This window comes from Lissotriton helveticus, chromosome 7, assembly GCF_964261635.1.
Source record: "Lissotriton helveticus chromosome 7, aLisHel1.1, whole genome shotgun sequence".
Taxonomy (NCBI): domain Eukaryota; kingdom Metazoa; phylum Chordata; class Amphibia; order Caudata; family Salamandridae; genus Lissotriton; species Lissotriton helveticus.
Window position 1 is genome coordinate 1,927,245,681 of NC_136068.1, and position 16,949 is coordinate 1,927,262,629.

Here is a 16,949-nt window from a genome sequence, read left to right on the forward strand (position 1 = left end):
GTGTCCTAGAGACGCTTGCATATGTGTTTACTAACTCAATAACGTTTGTATCTAAAAATGGCCGCTGCTTGGCGGGTTTCTTTCTGCGCATGCGTTAGTCACACTCACGTGACGTACTTGCAGTTCTGGTGGGAAACTTTGGGCTTGCGCTCTTGCTTTTAAAATGGATGTCTGTGTCCTCACATGGTGAAGCTTGCGCTGATGTTTTCATGTTATTGTCTGTCTGCACTAATCCTTCACGCCATAGTATATTTTAAGTAAAGGGGTATAGAGTAGCTATTCATGGTATACAGTGTATTCATTTATTTCTATGTTTTAATTTGTTTTCGCCTACTTTTCATGTACCGCGGTATTGAGGGGCTGATGGGATGCTCGGGAATCCATATTGAAATGCTGTTCTGCGCATGACAGTCTTCGGCCGGTGACATTGAATGACTGCCAACCAGAGGTGGCAGCCAAGACGTGCCTGGGAAGATGCACCTTCACCCAGCCGAAGAAGCCGAACTGTACTGCAATTGATACATTTGTAATGTTTTCATTGTATTCTGTAGAGTATCTCATGGGAACCCCAAAATCACTAGGCGGGCCCAGAATATGTAAATGTGAGCTTGTAGAAGTAAGACATGATTGGTGTGTTGACCTATCCTACTTGGGGACCAATCGAAATTGGGGATTCTGACACTTGCAACATTTGGGGGGTGGTACACTGACCCGAAAACAGTATAACTAGCCTAGGTTTAGCTAGAGAAATTGTCCGACTTGTCTGAATAGCTGACCTGTCACTGACCCAACGCACTCAATAGGTGACTGATACAGAGGTGCTGTGGAGCACTCTGTCCGAAATATACCATAGACTCTGGAGGTTTTACTGAACCTTAAGTGCTGGCGGAGCACTTTGCGGGGGAATTCGCTAACCCAATCGGGGTTCTGACTGATAGCTGCAGAGAGGGTGGAGCGCAGGCGTTGCTTCCGAACTGCGGGTGCTGGTCGTTCCTTGGTGGTCCTGTCCTGATCCTAATCTGGTTTTTCCTGTCCTGGGGTGTCCATTCTGTACCTGCTGTCCTGTCGATGACTGTCCTTCCTTGGGGTTTTTCCTATCCTTAACTGACCCGTGGCCAGGGTTGGTCTTCACACCAGTCTAGGTAAATATAGTGCTGAAACTCTATACTGCACCTTTCTATTTTTCTGTCTTTGCTTCAATAAAAACATACCTTTGCATATGTTGATTTTCCATGCTTTGCGAAATCTATTATATAAAAGTCATACATTATTTTTCTTAGCATGTTCCTATGTTACCCTTCCTTTATGCATCTTTCTCCATACTGTTTATGAATTTTAGATGTGGTTTATAATTTTCTCGTTGCAAGCTGAATTTGAAGTAATGTTGCTATAACTATAGCGTGTTCCCTTTTTCCCCACCCTATAGATGTATAGGGTTCTAAAAATTTCTCACCCATTCTTCTGAAGTATTTCCCCATAGTGAAATTCTAGTATGTGCCTAAATTTGCCCCATCTATAGTTTATTCAATTTCTTTAGTTCCATCCCTGCAAGGCTTGAATAGCATATTCCCTGTTCTTACCTCAGATTAGACTCATAAATGGTTGCCCTGATTTACCTTGTATATGGTTATGTGATCTTTATTATCTTGATCATTGATTGTCTACTGGTCGTAAACTGTATGCTTGCTGAATCTGAAATCTAGATAAAACTTTTAAAACTTTTTGAGTTTGTGGTTATTTGATGAAAACAAAGAAATATAAAAGTTGGTATTTTGTTGCCTGCCTTTCTTTTACAGCTAGCTCCCTGATCCATTTGTGATCATAGGTACCCCTAACGGTGGATTGGTAAGTCGGGTACGTTAGAAATAAAATAGGAAGGAATCAGGGTTACTGGTAGTAGAGTGTAAGGTCACCTGATTAATGTATATGATAAATTGAAGTTTATGGGCCCGATAAGTATATGGTAAAATTGTTGGTCGGGTGACCTGCGCGCTCTATCACCGGCAGAACCGCTCAAATCCCCTTGAGGAACCAGGAAAGCAATGACCATGGGATGAAGCAAGCAGCGAACCATGAGGGAACCAATCCGCAAACTGAGGGAGAAGGGCCAACAACACCAAGGCGAATAAACCCAGTTAGGCCAGGCCGAACCAGGAGAAAAACGGGCGACAGAAAAGGAACACACCCAGGTCAAAGAAAAACACAGAGACTTCCCAAGGCTCACAAATCCGCTGGAGAAACCTGAAAACAGAGGTCGGCACAACTCTCCCCCCCTAGTCTACTGAGGCACAAACAACCAGGACGGATGTCAGAGCACAGATAGCACGGGCCGAAGGAGAGGAGCGAAACAGAGACAATGCTCGCCACAATGCCACCAATACTCACCAAGACAAAGACTAGAGAGCCCAGACATGCAAACAGCAGGCCAGGAATCCCTCAGCAGTGCCACTCGCCCAGGCGCCCACATCGGTCCCCAAGACAATTGAGGGAGAAGGAACAAGCCCCCGTGGTAGCAAGAGGCAACAACCTCCACCAGAGAAACCCCCAAACTCGGGGGGCCAGGAATGAAACCACTGATCCAGCAGAAGCCGGAAAACAGGGGGTGGGTGGAATTTGCGAAATCACGTTACGCAAATCTCCGCAAAACGGCAAAAAATCTCCGCGTACACGCAGAAATTCCACGAACGCGCAGAATTGCTTGTTCGCTACGCTTTTTTGCTGTTCGCAATCGCTGTTTGCGTGCTCCAGGGGAAATATCTCGCGAACACGCATTTGAGAACGCGAGCAAAAATTTTGCGAAGTCGCACAACGCAGCATTTAGGGCAATTTTGCGTTCTCCGCGGAACGCGAAATTACCCAAATTCCGCAAATTCCACGAGCGGAATGGAATTTGCCACCCAGACCACAAACAGAGATGGACTACAGAGAGCATGGGCCATCTCGCCCAGACCTGGCAGTCATAGACTGGGAAACACCCAAGGAAGGAGCAGAAACCAGCAAATATGGTGGAACAGAGTGAATAGGGCCGCGAAGGACTACAGAGCCAGCAGGGCTAAGAGGGTCAGAAAAGTCCATGGCAATGTTGAAAAGCCAAAAAGAAGCACCCAGGAGCATGAGCCCACAGAAGACCAACCAGATGGAAGAAATACGCAGTCAGGCGTCCATCAGGACAAGGAATGTGAAGAGCAATTCACAGGAGCAGCGAAGACCGAGAAGAACCGCTGGCCCCTGCTCCACACCCCGGTGCAAACAGAAAGGAAGGGGACCAACATCCCCCCCTGCATGACAAAAAAGAACCAGGTCATCTGGGCTTCCATCCGATTACACACCCCGGTGACCCCAGACAGACGGGAGGAAACCAAAGCCAGAACTGGGACCAACCTGGAGAGGACAACATCAGTAAATGTAAGGCGCACATTCACCTAGAAGGGTATCTTGGGGAGGAAGAGCAGATGGGCATAGCCACCCAACTGTGTGGTACTCATTTTATCGACCTCAAAAGGAGGAAAAGCGGAGTGGACCCGCTGGGATCTGAACCAGTCGACTTTGCTAGGTAATAGGTTTCTGCAGAGCAGACAAGCTGCTTGTTGTTATGGAATAGGACGGGAAGAGGGACGAGGAGATAACTGTGGCAGGGTGCATGTGAGCGTGCCCTGTCCCTCAGCCCCTGGCTGACACTAAGGGTGTGCGTGTGTTCACCAGTAATGGTGACAGGGTGAGTGTGAGCGTGCCCTGTCCCTCAGCCCCTGGCTGACACTAAAGGTGTGCGTGTGTTCACCAGTAATGGTGACAGGGTGAGTGTGAGCGTGCCCTGTCCCTCAGCCCCAGCCTGACACTAAGGGTGTGCGTGTGTTCACCAGTAATGGTGGCAGGGTGAGTGTGAGCGTGCCCTGTCCCTCAGCCCCAGCCTGACACTAAGGGTGTGCGTGTGTTCACCAGTAATGGTGGCAGGGTGAGTGTGAGCGTGCCCTGTCCCTCAGCCCCAGCCTGACACTAAGGGTGTGCGTGTGTTCACCAGTAATGGTGGCAGGGTGAGTGTGAGCGTGCCCTGTCCCTCAGCCCCTGCCTGACACTGTGGGTGTGCGTGTGTTCCCCAGTAATGGTGGCAGGGTGAGTGTGAGCGTGCCCTGTCCCTCAGCCCCAGCCTGACACTAAGGGTGTGCGTGTGTTCACCAGTAATGGTGACAGGGTGAGTGTGAGCGTGCCCTGCCCCTCAGCCCCAGCCTGACACTAAGGGTGTGCGTGTGTTCACCAGTAATGGTGACAGGGTGAGTGTGAGCGTGCCCTGTCCCTCAGCCCCAGCCTGACACTAAGGGTGTGCGTGTGTTCACCAGTAATGGTGGCAGGGTGAGTGTGAGCGTGCCCTGTCCCTCAGCCCCAGCCTGACACTAAGGGTGTGCGTGTGTTCACCAGTAATGGTGGCAGGGTGAGTGTGAGCGTGCCCTGTCCCTCAGCCCCAGCCTGACACTAAGGGTGTGCGTGTGTTCACCAGTAATGGTGGCAGGGTGAGTGTGAGCGTGCCCTGTCCCTCAGCCCCTGCCTGACACTGTGGGTGTGCGTGTGTTCCCCAGTAATGGTGGCAGGGTGAGTGTGAGCGTGCCCTGTCCCTCAGCCCCCGCCTGACACTAAGGGTGTGCGTGTGTTCACCAGTAATGGTGGCAGAGTGAGTGTGAGCATGCCCTGTCCCTCAGCCCCTGCCTAACACTGTAGATGTGCTTGTGTTCACCAGTAAATTTGGCAGTGGGGTGTGAGCGTGCCCTGCCCCTCAGCTCCTGCCTGACACAGTGGGTGTGTGTGTGTTCCCCAGTAATAGTGGCAGGGGGAGTGAGAGCGTGCCCTGCCCCTCAGTTCCTTCCTAAAACTGTGGGTGGGAGTCTCTTTACCAGTAATTGTGGCAGGGGGAGTGTGAGCGTGCCCTGCCCCTCAGCCCCAGCCTGACACTAAGGGTGTGCGTGTGTTCACCAGTAATGGTGGCAGGGTGAGTGTGAGCGTGCCCTGTCCCTCAGCCCCTGCCTGACACTGTGGGTGTGCGTGTGTTCCCCAGTAATGGTGGCAGGGTGAGTGTGAGCGTGCCCTGTCCCTCAGCCCCAGCCTGACACTAAGGGTGTGCGTGTGTTCACCAGTAATGGTGACAGGGTGAGTGTGAGCGTGCCCTGCCCCTCAGCCCCAGCCTGACACTAAGGGTGTGCGTGTGTTCACCAGTAATGGTGACAGGGTGAGTGTGAGCGTGCCCTGTCCCTCAGCCCCAGCCTGACACTAAGGGTGTGCGTGTGTTCACCAGTAATGGTGGCAGGGTGAGTGTGAGCGTGCCCTGTCCCTCAGCCCCAGCCTGACACTAAGGGTGTGCGTGTGTTCACCAGTAATGGTGGCAGGGTGAGTGTGAGCGTGCCCTGTCCCTCAGCCCCAGCCTGACACTAAGGGTGTGCGTGTGTTCACCAGTAATGGTGGCAGGGTGAGTGTGAGCGTGCCCTGTCCCTCAGCCCCTGCCTGACACTGTGGGTGTGCGTGTGTTCCCCAGTAATGGTGGCAGGGTGAGTGTGAGCGTGCCCTGTCCCTCAGCCCCCGCCTGACACTAAGGGTGTGCGTGTGTTCACCAGTAATGGTGGCAGAGTGAGTGTGAGCATGCCCTGTCCCTCAGCCCCTGCCTAACACTGTAGATGTGCTTGTGTTCACCAGTAAATTTGGCAGTGGGGTGTGAGCGTGCCCTGCCCCTCAGCTCCTGCCTGACACAGTGGGTGTGTGTGTGTTCCCCAGTAATAGTGGCAGGGGGAGTGAGAGCGTGCCCTGCCCCTCAGTTCCTTCCTAAAACTGTGGGTGGGAGTCTCTTTACCAGTAATTGTGGCAGGGGGAGTGTGAGCGTGCCCTGCCCCTCAGCTCCTGTCTGACACTGAGGGTGTGTCTTTTCACCAGCAATTGTGACTATGGGTGTGCATGTATGATCACTAGTAATTGTGGCGGGGACAGTGTGAGCGTGCCCTGCTCTTTAGTTCCTGCCTGACCCTGTGGGTGTGAGTGTGTTCACCGGTAGTTGTGGCAGGGTAAGTGAGAACATGCCCTGTCCCTCAGCCCCTGCCTGACACAGTGGGTGTGTATGTGTTCACCAGTAATTGTGGCAGGGTGAGTGTGAGAGTGCGCTCCCCTTCAAACCCTGCCTGACACTGTGGGTGTGTGTGTATTCACCACTAAGGGTGACGGGGTGAGCGTGTCCTGCCCCTCAGTTCCTTCCTAAAACTGTGGGTGGGTGTGTACATTTTTGCGATTCCTTAAATGCTAAATTTTTGTGATTTCTCCTTAAGAAATCGCAAATTACCACCAACTTCAAGTTGGTGGTAATTTGCGATTTCTTTCACAAATGCACTTTTTGGCATTTGCGAAGGTGCCATATGTCGCACATACATGCCGTTAGGGAATGAATGTGCGCCATATGTGCACACATGTCCATTTAAGGGGTGCATCAGGGTGTCCTTATGACACCCTTGCACCCTTGAAATTATTCTCAATTTGCAATACTCAAATTGCGAATCGCAAATTGAGTATGACTTCACATGCATTCCTATGGGCCTCCTGGCCCATAGAAATGAATGGGAAAGTATTCCTTAATTGCGATTTCGTAATTTGCTAATCGCAATTAAGGAATACTAAGAAATCGCTAAACAATTGCGATTTTTTACATACATCCCTTTTTGCAATTCTCAAATAGCAATTCTCAAAAAATCGCTATTTGAGAATCGCAAACATGGATTTTCATACATATGCCCCTTATTCCCTGTTTTTACAGGTCCTTGAACACTTGGCGACGCCTGACCACTCAAATGTCCACAACTCAGCGTGAAGTTGAAAAGGTTACCTGTGGGCTTCTCCTTGCGAAGTAAGTCAGTCAACTCTCTGAAGAAGCTTGGGAACTGAGCGCAGTGGTCTCCGTACGATATTAGTTTGATGCCAAGTTGCAGCATTTCTCTCTGAAGCTTAAAAAACGTGTCGGTGTCCTTCTTCAGGACTAGCATGTAGTGCTCAATCTCGCGTTTCTTCTTTATCGGGTACCAAAAGAGCGCTTGGAAGACATGCTCGCGGAGGACTGTGCCACAGCCAAGGAATACAAAGGTCTTTGTGTTGTACAAGTTCTGAAGAGCAGTCTGCCAAAAGGAAGGAAAGATTATAGAGTGGCAAATAAGCAAATTTATTGTGATATACATGCACCTGGTACGAAACTTTACGTTCAGAAAATGGAGGGAAAAGACTGGTAGAGGTTTGTGCAGAGTAGCTCCACATGGTTTGCTCCCCTAGGTGAAGTTACACAAGTGCACCCATCACTCACCTCCCATTTTCTGTGAGTGTGCACACACACAGACAGAGGGGCCGATTCACAGAACTAACTGAAGACAAAATCCTAAACTTACTACTTTTGGTATTTACAGAAGGCATTTAGTAGTAGTAAAGTTAGGATTTTGTCTTAAATTCGACTTAAGACAAACTTAAGACAAGCTTAAGACAGACTTAAGACAAGCTTAAGACAGATTTAAGACAGACTTAAGACAAACTTAAGACAAAATCCTAACTTAAGTCAGTCTTAAGTCTGTCTTAAGTCTGTCTTAAGCTTGTCTTAAGTCTGTCTTAAGTCTGTCTTAAGCTTGTCTTAAGTCTGTCTTAAGTCAAACTTAAGACAAAATCCTAACTTTACTACTACTAAATGCCTTCTGTGAATACCAAAAGGAGTACGTTTCGGATTTTGTCTTAAGTTAGCTCTGTGAATCGGGCCCGCAGTCAACAAGAACAAAAGCCTTTGCCAAGTAAATTATATGCATCATGTGAAAAGTTAAAGGAATACTTGAGAATAGAACTTGTTCAAAACTCCAACCATTTAAAATAGGGGGCATGTTATCTGCACTTTCCACTGTCACCAGGTACATAAAATATATTAACAAAGTACAAGCAACATGTTATGTGCTGAGTGACATCACGCTGGAGGCTGCTTCTAAAGCAGACATATGTTTCTCAACAGAAGCTTCCAGCAGGTGGGTCACCCTCCAGCTCTTTCAGAAACAAGCACAGAGCAATGAAGCAATCAGGCTGGGATGAAAGGGTTTTTTGGAAGAGAAGATGGTGCCGCCCCTTCTCCCCTGCCACTCAAGGCGAATGTCTGTGTGCGCCAGATCATAGCGTCGGCCCTGCATCGTGCAATTGCTCATAAGCACCACCTCCAGTTTTTCTGTTCATGACCAAACTATGCTAACCAAGTCATTTGTTGAGGCTCGACCACAAAGGACCACTATGAGGCCACATTTACGACCACACATTTGAAGGGATAGCTCATGATATCAACGCAAAGTGCGAGGAGGGACTGATACTCCAATGTGTCAGTCTCTTTGAGCCTTATTTATGAGGCCTTGTGACACTTTTGCACTGCCGCTGCGTCACTTTTTTAACAGCGGCGTAAAAAATGCGCCACGTTGAGCCCTATTTACAAAGTGACGTTTCTAAGCAGATGCGTCATGTTGTAAACCCCTGCGCTACATTATACTTGCGTCAGGTATAATGTATGCAGGGGGGGCGTTCCCCCATAAAAAGCCTCTTACAAGTGAAGCAGTGAAATCTATCCGATTTTACTGCGCCACTTCTAGGACACCACTGCGTCAAAACCTTATGCCTGCCTCACAGTAAGACTGACGCAGGCCCTTTCACATGGGGCTTTCCCCACGTTTAAGGACACATTGCTGGAGTTGCGTCTGTTTTCAGACACTCCCCAGCAAAGCGTCGCTTTTGCGTCCACAGATTTGTCAGTTGTACTGACGTATCTGTAACTCCTTGCGACATGGAGCGCTGTACATTAAATACAGCGCATCCATCGTGTCGCAAAGAGGGGGCGCAGTGAAAAGTGTTACATCGCTGTTTTGTCGCAGCGATGCGACAGTTTTCATAAATGAGGCCCTTAAGGGGCGTGTCTGAAAACAGACGCCACTCCAGCAATGCATCCTTTCACGTGGGGCAAGCCCCATATGAAAAGGCCTGTGTCAGTCTTACACCTGCTGTGAGGCAGGCGTAAGGTTTGACGCAGTGACATCCTAGAAGTGGCGCAGTGAAATCTGATAGATTTCACCGCAACACTTCTATGAGGCTTTTTACGGGGGACGCCCACCCTGCATACATTATACCTTACGCAGGTATAATCTAGCGCAGGGCTTTACAACGTGAGGCATATGCTTAGATGTGTCACTTTGCAAATAGGGCGCAACATGGCGCATTTTTTATGCCACTGGTGTCTCACAAAAAGTGACACAATGGAGGTGTAAAAGTGTTGCAAGGCCTCACAAATAAGGCACAAAGTGTCCTTGATAATGACTGCTAGTCTGACTTCTGTCTCCTTGGGAGTATTCTGTATCCAGGGGGCTTGGCCCATCACAAGGACTTGGGATGCACCATCTCCTAACCAGGTGTGGGTGGTGAACAGGGCGGCCGGGTTGGAATCCGAGATAAGATCATAAACGGTTAAGAAGCTCCTCCTTGTCGATCATGCATTGATAAGGAGGCAGTGGGGCTGGTACCGCTTACATATGTGAGCTTCGCCAGAGGAAAGGCAGGAAAGTTGGAGTGGAGGGGGAGGAGTCAATGGGTGGAAACAGGAGTTGGATAGAGATGGGTGGCTCAGCTTCAGGGTCCAAGGGGTGGAGCAAAGCCTTCAGGAGCTCATTGGATGGGAGAGGATATGAGTTGCAATTGCTCAATGAAGGAAGAGAGGTGAGAAGTATCAGAAAGCACAAAAAGATGAGGGCGCCCAAAGATGGACGACGCAAGAGACGATAGGGCTGGGAGGAGTCGGGAGAGGAAGTAGGGAGGTTTATCTCTTTATTTGATACTATATTTATATGTTACACATTCCATAAACTGAACTGTGTCTAGGGCTGGAGCTCAAAAAGTAACAACCTTTTGGAGCACAGCAGCTAAGGCGAGCACAGCTACAACATGGAAAGAGGCGATCTCATGTGCTCAGCGGCGTTACTCTTTGAAGAGGACCTTCTCAACGCCTTGCCCAAACTCATTGAGTGACTTATATTTGGTATTTGACAACAAAGACTTCCAGACCACAGCACCTATAACTTAACATCTATAGTCAACGTCCCATCAGGAACAAGTTTTGGAAACATTTAGGAAGCCAACGCCCCAATGTACTAATTACTGGTCGTGAAAATCCAGTCGCAATTTGCAATCAGAATTTAACGAACCAACCTATGCACTAATACATCAATTCGCGACATTACAATTCGGAGTGGGTTGCAACACGACCTACCTCTAGGATATTCATGCGGTAGATCACAGACTGTGACTTGCTCTGAATGGTGGCTATCACAGGGATGGTGGTCTGCTAGGGTCGGCGTAGCACCATGCCTGTGATCACCTTTAAATAAAGTACATTTTAAATGTAGCCCATTTTATTTGAAGGAAATAGAGTGCATTTTAAAAGAAAAGGTTTCATTTTTGAAAGGTTTGTTTCAGAGTTGGCAGTGGTCCCCTGGATTGCTGTCTACCCCCAACAAACCCACTGGCAAAGTGACCTCTTCTCTATTGAATATGCGTTACCATCCCAACTCGGGGGTCGGGAGTTTTTCAATGTTTTGGGACTGGATTTTGGTCGTAACATTAATACATTGCAAACCGATTCGGTGTTTGGGAGGGACACCTACAAGAAGGGCCTCATTTATGAGGTTTTGCCGTAGGGCCGCGCCACAGGCCTTCCTTCAGCTCTGCCCTATGCCAAAAGAAAAGGGCAGGGATGTGTCATATATATAAGATTCGGTGCATTCCTGTCCTTTTCCCCTGCGCCGGCGTACAATGGGCTGCCGTGCACCAACACAGACACCTTTGCACAATGGTGCAAGGGTGCCTGCATTGCGGGATGATTATTTTTGTGCAGGAACAGAAACCTTCCTGCACAAAAAACAATCAAAAGAGGCCTGTTCTTCTTTGTATGTCTGGTGCAGAACGCAGCATACACAGAAAAAGGAAAAACAAGGAGAAATAAAGATATTCCTTCTCGTTTTGCCTCCCTTAAGCCTCTCCTGGGAAGACGTACATTTTTGGTGCTACCTCATTTTTTATGATTTCTCCCAGCAACACCCATTGCACGTCCCTTTAATGCAGAAAGCTGAGTTAAAGGGAACAATATTTACGAGGCAGCGTGACGCTAAAAAAGTGGCTTAGTGCTGCCTGGTAAATATGGAGCAGGCTCCTGTGCCACTGAGCGTCACAAAAAGTGACGCACCGGCAGCACAAGGGGGGTCACACAAATGGGGGTCACAATCCAATTTTAGGAATGAATGCAATTTTACTGATTGCTAAAATGGGATCAGTACATTTCAAAAAGCATTTTTGCTGTGGCAAACTTTTTTTTTTTTCGGCTTCTCAAAGGTTTTTTTTTTTTTTTTTTTTTGCTGTGGCAAACTCTGAAGCGGAGTGTTTGCGATGGTTACAAAGCTCTGTGCATCGGGATCCAAGCTTCTCTTATCTCATATTAGCAGAGGAGAAGTATCTTGTCATTTTTCTTTCAAGATAAACTGATGTTCTTTCATTACTACATTTATACCCAGCATTGCAATGCAGGGGACGCACTTGATTGCCTCCAGCCATAGATGGCGGTAACCCTCCTGAGATGCTGTCAGATGTCCCTCTAAGGGGCCAGTCTTGTCACCATGACCTTGTAGAAGACGAACTATTTGATTCTCAGTGATGTCTCCCATGCAGGGTGCAGCACGCTCCAGTTTAGAATCTATGAGCGGCCCAGCAATGTCTCTGTGGTGCCTTGTTTCACTATATGCAAAGTTTGTTTTAGTTCTTGCAGACATAAACAATCCCAGCATCCCACTGATGGAATATTTTGATGCTGTTCCCACCCACTCCTCTGCCCCAGAGAGAGGAGAATAGATCACTTGGGGGCATATTATCAAGACAGGTGATAAAATTATCGCCGTTTTAGCGGCAGTTTTCTGCCGCTAAAACGGCGATAATTTTATCGCCTGTCTTAATAATATGCCCCTAGATTCGGTGTCCTTTTCCAGGTTCTCTTTTTTGTTTCTATCAGTGCGAACAAGTTTGCAACAATGCAACCTAAAAAGGGTCCTGATGTTTTATTTACATTTTCTTGAGTGCATAAATTCATTTTCTAGAGGGCTGAGAATGCCCTTTGGTGGGTAGAGTGCAATTTTCTTTTTTTATAAATCTTTTCATTAGAATCAGTGTTAAACACCAATGAAGTCGGGTCAGGCATCGACACATGTAAAACAACATGATTGTCACAGTTTACACCATCAAGACGCTTTGTCCTATCTCTGACTCGTGTGGGTAAAGTCAAGTTACATCCAGAGTAGTTCAACCATGTTACGTCCTTACAAAAGAAGAACCATGCAGTAAGTCCTGAGTCTATGTGCAGAGGTGCCAGTGGCGGCTGATGGCAGCTGGCCCCCCCTCCCTTCTGCACCCCTGGCACTGGGAACCCCTGGATGAGGCTAGATAGGGCCACCAGACTCGAGCTCGTGGAGGGAGGTGTTCTGTGGGGTCGTCCTGGTTCTGAGCACGTGCACAGCTTACCATCGCTCCAGACCCCTCCAAGGACACGGTGGGCTTCTACCCAGGAGCCGGGCGTGGCCCCTGGGGACTCACAGTTCACCTGCAGTTGCCTGAATTCCCTACAAGTGATCAGTGGTACTGAGGCGCCATCTTGCTTCTCAACCCCTTGTGAACCCTGAGGGAGCCACAATTTGCTGGCTCATGCCTGCGTTCACTTTCTGTGACAATGACGCAATTTGCAAATTTTTGATGCATTTGTATTGGAACATTTGCAAATCATGTCAATGAATTTACTGAATTGGATATTAAATTTGTTCCCCCGCCTTGGATCTTCCTATTGGTAAAGGGTCCGAGTTACTGTTTGCTGCGAAGGCTTCTCTGTCGCAAACACACCAGAGTACCCCCCTCCCCCCCTCCAAGCCCCGGGTCCGCCCCCTCATTTACAGATGATAAGATCTTAGGGGCTTTGCCTACAAAGCCCCATTGTTCCATCAACTGAATACTTTCTGCAACGTTGTAGGAACTGTTGGAAGAACATTACACTACTTGCCATGTTTAGGGCGGACGGTGCAATGTCGTTTTCATTCCTGTCCGTCACTGCCAGGAAAAACCTAGGGACAGAAAAAACAAATAGTGGCTCCCACATCGTGGGAGAAAGATCCTCAGATGTGGGAGTCATTAGTTTTGTGTTTTTCAGAAACAAACTCCCACTTTCGAAGTTTGTTTCTAAAAAACACAAAAAACTGAAAAAGTTTAGTGGATGGCCATCAAATATTTTGTAGATTTAACTCCTTTGGTCACGGTAGGTTAGTGCTCATGACGGCTGGGAGACGTCAGAACGTTGCCGCTCCGCCCATGCGCTGTTAATTCCCCGCCTGTGCGAGAGAATTAATCTGTGGGCGGAGTTCTGACGATTCCCAGCTGTCATGAGTACACGCCCACTGTGATTTATGACGGCCGGGAGCCGTCATGAGTACCGCAGCGCCACGCCCAACCCCGCCCCCCTCGCACCGCGGCGAAAGGGTTAAAGGATCCACCATGACGGCGGCTTCTGTAGAGATGACCATGGGGCTGATGGTTATCGCAAGATCTGGTGGGTGGCAGCCCGTCAGGGTAGTGGCGCTAAAGTGAGATTCGCTGCTTACCCAGCCTTAATGCCTGCAGATTTTCTCTCCCACACTATTACGCGAGAGGTAATTCAGCCACTGGTGACCCCACCAAAGTCAGTACCTACTGCTTCTATCGGCAATGGCCTCTGACCACCTCTGAATCAGGCTGCTAGCCTTTAGTTCTGTAAAACACCAATTAGAATATAATTTTTTTTGCTACTTCACCATTGCATGGCTGTGTGAAGCATCACTGTGGTAACAAGAGCTTGTGGTGGTTCTGAAAAGGTCCTTTCTCCTCCCTCTGCCCAGCAGCACAGATGCAGCAGATAAAGAAACCACAGTAAGAGAAGCCCCTGCTGTGAACATTGCAACACCATCAATGAATAGAGGAGAAGGCCTTACGCCAAGAACATACCGTGATTTGAGTGTTATGAAATAATTCTTTATGGGCTTTCGGATTCCATGCGATGCCGTTGGGATAGTCGTAGACGCCATGTATGTGAAGGACGCCGTAGGGTTCCATGCCATTGGCCCAAAGGACGAACTAAAAAAAGAGACACATTATTATTCCACACAACTGACATCTTCTTCTCTCAATAGCAATCTTTACAAAACAAGAGTTTCAACAAATCACAGTGATAGGCATCAAACAGGACATGCCTGTGACCAGGGGTTAATTTGAGCTGGTGCTTGTGGTGAGCCACACTGGCATGGACTTTAGTGTAGCACTGGGACCTAACAGAGTCTGAGTGTCTGGGGCTCTGCTGCTCACACTGCAAAACAGCTTCACACTGACAGTTTGGTGTTATTTTAGTTGGTGTATTATTATGGTCATAATATAACAATATAACTATCTTTACCTCGACAGTACAGAGCACCCCGTTAGCTATACAAGTATATCATAGGCAGACCCCTGAATTACCTCTCTCTCTGGCTATCTGCCTACCCCTGGGACTCCCAATCATACACATACAACCAGCATGGCAAGTTATCATGTGAGTCCCTCCACTAGTCTGACGGGGGGTGTTGCCCCACTTGGTCCCGTGTACCTCCAGCGTGTGGCGGCTCGGTGGGTCCAGGAGCAGGGGAGATGGAGAGCATTATGGAGAGGGTCGAAGGCAACCATGGAAGTAAGAGGTTCCAGAGGATAGCACCTCAGACCAGTGGCTTCCCGCTGTGGCAGAGAACTCAAACGAAGAGGGAACACTGCCAAATATAATCCGCAGAGAGTGGGGGTGTTGAGCGAACAAACTCCAGCAGAGTGTCATAAGAGTGTGTAGACCACGGCTTTGTTTCTACCACAGGAAAGCTTATCATTGCCTATATGAAGCACCCTTAGTGGAGAGGCCCTGCATGAGCAGGGGCTCTAATACATGATCCCTCATCTCATGGTCAACCTTCCATTGACAACATGACCCTCCACAGTCTGTAAATGGGTTTTTGCAACTTTTGCTCAGGCGCTGTCATTTTTAGCTACGGATACTCCTTGTTTGTAGGCGCTAATGTAGGTGTCTCCAACCGGTCAATCGCGAGCTCACAGTAGCTCACCACACCCTTGGATTTGATTGTGGCCATGTGTTTGCTAAAGTCATTAAAAGTTTGTTTCAAAATATAAATGTGCAGCGTTTCCATTTCGTTTTGTGAGCAGGCCTCTGCAACTGATTGTCCTGGGCACTAGCTTGCTGCTTGGCCAAGCCAGAGTGACGCAAGCAGCAACCGAGCACCGGAGTCTTCTGAGAGGCAGGAACTGTGGGTGTGAGGCTGAAGCTTCATCTGTGAGGCTGGAGCTGGGGCTGTGAGGCTAGAGTTGTGGCTGTGAGGCTGGGACTGTGGCTGCGAGGCTGGAGCTGTGGCTGTAAGGCTGGAGCTGTGGTTGTGAGGCTGGAGCTGTGGCTGTGAGGTTGGAGCTGTGTCTATAAGGCTGAAGCTGTAGCTGTGAGGCTGGAGCTGTGGTTGTGTGGCTGGAGCTGTGGCTGTGAGACTGGAGCTGAGTCTGTGAGGCTGAAGCTGTATTTGTGAGGCTGGAGCTGTGGCTGTGAGGCTGGAGCTGTGGCTGTGAGGCTGAAGCTGTATTTGTGAGGCTGGAGCTGTGGCTGTGAGGCTGGAGCTGTGGCTATGAGGCTGCAGCTGTATTTGTGAGACTGGAGCTGTGGTTGTGAGGCTGGAGCTGTGGCTGTGAGGCTGGAGCTGTGGCTGTGAGGCTGAAGTTGTGGTTGTTAGGCTGGAGCTGTGGCTGTGAGGCTGAAGTTGTGGTTGTTAGGCTGGAGCTGTGGCTCTGTGGTTGTGAGGCTGTGTCGCTGAGGCTAGAGCTGTGGCTGTGAGGCTGGAGCTTTCTGGAGCTCTGTCTGTGAGGCTGAAGCTGTATCTGTGAGGCTGGAACTGTGGCTGTGATGCTGGAGTTGTGGCTGTGAGGCTGGAGCTGTATCTGTGAGGCTAGAACTGTGGCTGTGATGCTGGAGCTGTGGCTGTGAGGCTGCAGCTGTATTTGTGAGGCTGGAGCTGTGGCTGTGAGGCTGGAGCTGTGGCTGTGAGGCTGGAGCTGTGAGGCTGCAGCTGTATTTGTGAGGCTGGAGCTGTGGCTGTGAGGCTGGAGCTGTGGCTGTGAGGCTGGAGCTGAGTCTGTGAGGCTGCACCTGTATTTGTGAGGCTGGAGCTGTGGCTGTGAGGCTGGAGCTGAGTCTGTGAGGCTGCAGCTGTATTTGTGAGGCTGGAGCTGTGGTTGTGTGGCTGGAGCTGTGGCTGTGAGGCTGGAGCTGTGGCTGTGAGGCTGCAGCTGTGTCTGTGAGGCTGGAGCTGTGTCGGTGAGGCTGGAGCTAGGTCTGTGAGGCTGGAGTTGTGGCTGTGAGACTGGAGCTGGGTCTGTGAGGCTGGAGCTGGGTCTGTGAGGCTGGAGCTGGGTCTGCTGGCAGCGGCCAGGACACAGCCTAGTCAGAGTCCTGCCCTGGGGCTGCAGAGAGCAGGAACTTACCTTAGGTAGGCATGGTCATAGGACTACGCTACGCTCACGGAGCGTGCATAGTTTGCGCTACTACGCACTACGCAAATTGCACGTAGCACAGTGCAAATGCACGTAGTGTAGCGGGCATTTTTTTCTTGCTCGCGGTCATCAACGTCAAGTTGGTGACCGTGAGCGAGCAAAATCAACATCCCGGCGAGACTTTTTCCTCGTTCGCGATCAGCAACATCAAGTTGCCGATCGCGAGCATGGAAAATAAACCTCCCGGCGAGATTCTCAACTTGGGGAGGTCAGGTTTCTCATTGCTCACCACCGTTCACAATGAGAAA

General features: G+C 49.3%; 1 protein-coding gene across 1 annotated transcript in view; it reads right to left on the minus strand.

The window, feature by feature from the left end:
- The window catches only part of LOC144769987 (protein FAM118A-like), a 127,858-nt gene that overhangs the window by 71,291 nt on the left and 39,618 nt on the right, over window positions 1–16,949 (minus strand). The window contains exons 4-5 of the mRNA XM_078654183.1: window positions 14,080–14,208; window positions 6,848–7,133 (exon numbers count right to left, since the gene is read on the minus strand). Coding sequence (XP_078510309.1) covers window positions 6,848–7,133; window positions 14,080–14,208 — 415 coding nt within the window. The remainder of the gene's footprint in view (window positions 1–6,847; window positions 7,134–14,079; window positions 14,209–16,949) is intronic.